Consider the following 5635-nt stretch of genomic DNA (forward strand, 5'->3'; position numbering starts at 1 on the left):
TTTTTTAAATTGGCTGGATTTGGTTTTATTTTTGTTTTTTAGATGTGGTTGTATGTATTTTTAACTGTTTGCTCCCCACCCTGAGGAGATGCTCATTTTAGGGAGCATACAATTTGTTTGGGACTTACCGGTTTAAAAACTCCAGAGCTTTCCTGCTCCTGGTTCCATCACCCCCTGACAGGGGCTGGGGAGTGCCAGGGGTTCCCTTTCCCATCAGCTCTGCTGCCCTTGGGAGAGGGGTCACCCAGTCCCTCTAGGGAACAGAGCAGGCTGCTCCCAGAAAGAGTGCACCTGAGAGAGGCCTGGCCCTGGAAATGCTGTAGCCAGGGATGCTTTATCCCATGGCACGTGTCCTGCATCAAGTCATCACAGGAGGGACACACACACCCAGCATTAGGGTGGATATTAGGAAAGATGGGGGGACCTGTGTACGTGCAAGGGTGGTGAAGGGCAGGGGGCAATATGCTGTGAGAAGGCTTTCAAGATGTGTCAAAGTATGGGGTAATGGAAGAGTTGGAAGGGCAAGGATGGGACTGGGAGAGGTGGCCGCAGGGTGACTCCAAGCCTTGCTAATAGGACAGCATCTCCTCCCTGTGCTGCAGCATCCTGCTACAACCAGCTCTAGGGGTCCCAGCCTGGAGCAGTTCCATTCCCCACCTGTTCCTGAGTTCTTGCCTCCTCCCATCTATCCTCATTTTCCCCAGGAGAGCAGCTGCTCTCCTACCTGCCCTGCAGCTGGAAGCTCTGGAGCTACCACAACTTGGTCTACCTTGCCAGCAGAAAGCATTGCTGCTGTTCTTGCCTCTGGTCCATGCGCTGCCACCCAGCTCAGCAGGACGAGCTGGCCTCCCTCCTCCTGAGATCTGGCTCCGAGCAGCACAACTTCATCCACACCATTTTGTTTGAAGCACTTTAATGTCGTGGGGCACTGGCTGCGAGGTTGCCCACATCCCGTTCTAGAAGCACTGAGTGTATTTAGAGAAAAGCAAATGGATTTTGGTTTATTTGTATTTTCTTCCCTCCATCTGAAAACAATGGGGACTTGAAACCTGGCTGAGGGCTCTGGAGCAAGGTGATGTCCAACACTAACATCCTGATGTGATGCTGGAGCTTGCCAAGGCCCCAAATGTTTCTAAGGGAGAACCACAAGCTGCCCCAGCATTTCACTGGAGCCCTCCCAATGGGACTGCTGCACAGTGTAGCAATGAAAATGCCGTCCCTAATAAACTAAGTTAATATGAGGTGGGGTTGTGTCCTGAACTTTTCTTTTTTTCCTTCTGGCAGGGAGCTCAGCTTCAGTGTGAGCAGGGACAAGGCAGCTGCATCCCTCACCGTGCAGCTGCCAACATAGAAGCTACAAACCATAAGCTTTACAACAAAGCCCTCCACCACCACCCATAGCAAATCTGTGTCAGTGCAAGCCAGCACCATGAAAAAAGCACATCCACCCATGCAGGGAGCAGTGCTAACCAGTCAGGGTCCCTCACCCCTCCGCATCACAGTCACTTGCAGCGGGTGTAGCGGCTCTCAAACTGATCCACATCAAACTTGCGCTTGCAGCCAGCATAGTTCATGTAGCGGATCTTCCCGAAGACATCCCGCTCCTTCCAGCCCTGGTCGTGGATGCCACAGATGGACCAAAGGCAGCCTGCCAAACATGGGGATGGAGCATCAGCTCTGCCCTGCGCCCACGGGCATCTGAGGGCCAGAGAGCAGGCCAGAGAGGGATTCTTTGCAGACCCCTCTCCATCATAGTATCATTTGAGTTGGAAGGGACCTTTAAAGGTCATCTTGTCCAGCTCCCTGCACTGAATGGGGACACCTACAGCTCCATTGGGTGCTCAGAGCCCCATCCAACCTGACCTTGGGTGTCTCCAGGAAGGGGCACCCACCACCACTCTGGGCAACCTGTCAGTTCTTCACTGTCCCTTATCATAAAAAGGTTTTTCCTTATATGCAATCTCTCATCCCCACGCTGTACCTGCCCATGCCCCCTCCCCAGCTTACCTACATAGCCGTTGGGGTCCATCCCATCCAGCTCATAGCGGTCGTTGAGGTAGATGGCAAACTGTAGGGCTTCCTCAGGGCTGCGGGTCCATTCCAGGATCTTCTTGGCCCAGTACATGCGCAGGAAGCCATGCATCTTGCCCTCCTGCACCATTTGTAGCTGCAGGGCAGGACACAACCACAGCAGTCAGCCCATGCCGGCTTGGCTCCAGCACAGACGCAGGTCTCAGAGGAGAGACCTCAAAACAAGGAGATGGGGGTCACTAACCTGAGCAGCGTTCCAGAGCGGGTCATGTGTGGCAGCCTGCTCCAGTTGGGGCAACTCGTAGAGAAAAGGCCGCTCGTCTTTGGCGTGGAGCTTCAGTGTGGTTTGTGCCCAGTCATAGGCGCCTGTGGGAGAGGTGAGGAGCAATGCTGAGCAAACTGCTCCCCTCCAGGTCCTGGGGGGGCTCAAGAAACAGAGATGGGTCACAGAGGGACGTGGGTTAGTGGGCATGGTGGTGATGGGCTGATGGTTGATACAATGATCTTAGAGGTCTTTTCCAACCAGAAGGGCTCTATGGCCCATCCTCTAGCAAGAACAGGGCATTGGGGTGACCACAATAGAGTATTAGCCCAACCTCAGCCTTGTCCATCAGCCCCACGGATGCTACCTTGCACACTGTCGTAGTTCTCGTTGTAGTAGCAAAAGTTCTCTGCCAGCTCCCGCCGTACCACGGCCTCCTCCACAAAAGCATCCACCGACTCCTTGTAGGCACGTCGGTGCTTCTGCACCTCCAGGATGGCTCGCTGGGTGGACACCTGGCCTGGGGGCATAGGTATGACATGAGTTGGGCCTCCAGCCTGAGCCACCAGCACTTGGCCCTTAATTAATGGGATGGGGACGGCCCGGGACACTCACCAAAGTGGAACCATGGAGAAAGGTTGCTGAGAGCTGCCTTGTTCGGGTCATTCCGCTGTGAGCCAAAGGACTTGAGCCGCTTGGTGATGAAGGACTGCAGCATGGCCAGCCCAGCAGCAGTGCCAGGAGTCGCCCATGCCACCTCTGGCACCGTGCGGTCCACCTGCAGGCTGGAGTAGCAGGCATCCCACGCAATGGGCTGCGAGCAAACCAGCAGCATGAGAGCTGAGCCGCAGCAGCAGATGCTGCCCAGCCTTAACACACGTCCCCCACGTGCCAGCTAAGGGCTGTCCCCAGCCTGCAAGCCCCCAGCTCTCACCAGCTGTCTATTAAGCAGCCCAGCACAGCAAAGATCCACTGTGAAAATGGAGATGGAACCTCACACCCCCAGGGTCTCTCCATCTCCACACCACTTGTGGGTGGTGTCCCCATTCTAGGGCCACAAAGCCATGAGGCTACCCAGGACCAAGTGCATCTCTGCAGGTACCTCTGGGGTGTTGGGTGGTGGATGTGGGTGCCGAATAACAGGAGGGAACTCGGTGAGGAACTCTGGGAGCTGGCTGTGGATCTTGGCCCGGATGGTCCTGGCACTGTACTCCTGCTTGGGGGATGTGACCCAGCAGGGCACGATGTTGTGGCCATCCACCTGGGAAAGGAAGCTGGATATGGTGATGTGAGCAGAAGCCAACATTCCTAACGGCACAGTGCACACTGTGTTCTCCAACAGACCCAGGATGTGCATCCTCCAGAGGCACCCACCTGTGCAAAGGGCACATCTTCAGGCAATCGCTCCTTGACCTCCTGCACCCACTGCTGGGGGACACGGAGGGGACAGAAGTCTGTCACCAGCCCTCCCACGCCGTGCTCCACCACGAAGCTGGGCAGCACGTCCTTGGGGCAGCCCAGCAGCAGGTGGAAGGGGATGTCCAGCTCCGCACACTCCTGCAATGAGAGGACAAGGCTTAAGGGCTGCTCCCAGCCGGCTCCATCCCACGTGCCCACTGCAGCGGCTGTACCTCGGCCACCTCCCGCAGCCCCCTCAGCATGAAGCCGTAGTGGCGGATGGTGGCATCCAGGAACTTGGGCACTAGGCAGAAGCAGACGCGCAGAGGCAGCTCTTGCTTGAGGGCCAGGCGCTGGGCGTAGAGGAAAGCCCAGTTATCTGCAGGGCGAGCAAACGGGGAACGCTTAATAGAAGCCCCCAGAGCACCCAGCACTGCAGGGCACGGGGCCGGCTCCTACCTTGCACCCGCTGGTCCCGACACATCCAATAGAGGATGCACTCGGCGCCTTCCTTCAGCTCGGAGCCCCGGGACACGAGCCGGGCCCGCTGCTTGTTGTAGCGGAAATCCCGCACCGACGGGGCTGCCCTGCGCCTGGCTTCCCGCACCGCGGCCTCCAGCGAGCCCACGGCCCCTGCATCCTCCTCCTCCCTCCCCACATCCCGCTCCTTTCTCCCCTTCCCACCGCTCCGCGGCATCCTCGGCCCCAAACAGAGCCCCCGAACCCCGGCTCGAACCCACGTGGCGGCGGCGGAGCGGGCGTTACACAACGCGGGGCGGGACCAGGGCAGAGAAATGGGCGTGATCTCTCCGCCCGGCCCCCCACCCCTTCCCCGCCCCGCAGGCCCGGGGAAGCGGTTCCGCTCCTCGGCTCGGCCCGGGTGGAGCTGTGCTCTCAGCATCGCGCTACCCCCTCCTGCACCAACCCCGTGCACGACACAACCGCCCAGCGCAGGCTTTGCCCCCAGCCTAGGGAATGAGGAAACCACTCTCCGCTCCATCCCGCGGCCGTCGGCTGCGCGCACACCCAAAGTTCCCCTCCGCTCGCGGCCCGGCCGCGGGGCAGGTGGCTGCCGGGCGTCGTGCCCATCGCTGGGAGTGCCGCGTTGGGTGGAAACCCCCTTCGGTGCCAACACCTGAGGAAACAAAAGGACCCACCTGGGTGCTGCTGGGCAAAGGCAACACGGAAACCGCGCAGCGCTGGGGTTGTGGGGAGCGCTTGGAGCGGTGCTGGCTGGAGGGTACTGAATCACTGAATCCTGCCCGGGTATTGGGTCCTGTCGGGACATGGCCGCACACAGAACAGGGCTGTTCCTGTCCCTGCTGCTGAGCATCGCCGCGTTCGAGCTGGCGCTGGGTAAGGGATGTGGGAAACGCGTGGGGGCATCGCAGCGCAGGGCTGGGGGCCACTGAGCCACCTATAAGGTGGGAACCTCGGGCTCGTCGCCATCCATGCGTCTCCCGCGAGCCTGAGGCAGCTACCGGCCCTCAGCTGTCACGGAGCTTCTGTGACTTGCAGGTGCATCCTGCTGCTCACCCCTGACACACAAGCTGAGATTCGTTTCTCACTCCCCCCCCCTTCCCCTGGGCCCCGCTCCCATTCTTTGTGCCCCGCGTTATCGGTTCCTGAACATCTGCACGCAGCTTTGTGTACGCTGCAGAGGAGCTCCCAAGCCGACCCAGGGTAACCGGTTCCTGCGGCTCTTCCCGTCCGACGGGCGGCTCTGAGTGCCGCAGGGCTGGATGGAGGCGGTGGGACGGGGCCATCGCTGGCGCCAGGAGGGGGTCCTGCCCGGAGCTGTGCCCGCTTGTCGGCCTGGGGATGTGCTGTCCTCCCACACCGCTGATCCCCACGGATCTGGATCTGCTCAGGATGGTGATCCCCGCTGTTGGCTGCTCACGGCCGATGCACAGCGTGGGGTGCCTCGGTGCCAGCACACTGGCT

General features: G+C 59.5%; 2 protein-coding genes across 2 annotated transcripts in view; one reads left to right on the top strand and one right to left on the bottom strand.

Annotated features, from left to right (window-relative positions):
* Positions 1-896: 896 nt before the first annotated feature.
* Positions 897-4388, bottom strand: LOC122184013 (deoxyribodipyrimidine photo-lyase-like). The gene is made up of 9 exons (XM_042878526.1): positions 4151-4388; positions 3925-4070; positions 3668-3850; positions 3396-3554; positions 2909-3107; positions 2661-2813; positions 2276-2397; positions 2008-2167; positions 897-1648 (listed from the first exon to the last, which is right to left on the bottom strand). The coding sequence occupies exons 1-9, from the start codon at positions 4386-4388 to the stop codon at positions 1503-1505; spliced, it is 1506 nt and encodes a 501-aa protein (XP_042734460.1). The 3' UTR covers positions 897-1502.
* Positions 4389-4911: 523 nt separating this feature from the next.
* Positions 4912-5635, top strand: part of LOC122183797 (mucin-5AC-like) — a 5127-nt gene continuing 4403 nt past the window's right edge. The window contains exon 1 of the mRNA XM_042878118.1: positions 4912-5047. Coding sequence (XP_042734052.1) covers positions 4978-5047 — 70 coding nt within the window. The 5' untranslated portion in view covers positions 4912-4977. The remainder of the gene's footprint in view (positions 5048-5635) is intronic.

This window comes from Lagopus leucura, unplaced genomic scaffold (assembly GCF_019238085.1).
Source record: "Lagopus leucura isolate 7727_CA_CO unplaced genomic scaffold, USGS_WTPT01 Super-Scaffold_100021, whole genome shotgun sequence".
NCBI classification, from domain to species: domain Eukaryota; kingdom Metazoa; phylum Chordata; class Aves; order Galliformes; family Phasianidae; genus Lagopus; species Lagopus leucura.

Coding starts and splice junctions, on each gene's coding strand:
- LOC122184013 (XM_042878526.1), bottom strand. CDS start 4,388: ATGCCGCGGAGCGGTGGGAAGGGGAGAAAGGAGCGGGATGTGGGGAGG. Junction 3,108..3,395: donor CACCACCCAACACCCCAGAG/GTACCTGCAGAG, acceptor GTTTGCTCGCAG/CCCATTGCGTGGGATGCCTG. Junction 2,168..2,275: donor CGCTCTGGAACGCTGCTCAG/GTTAGTGACCCC, acceptor CCTGCCCTGCAG/CTACAAATGGTGCAGGAGGG.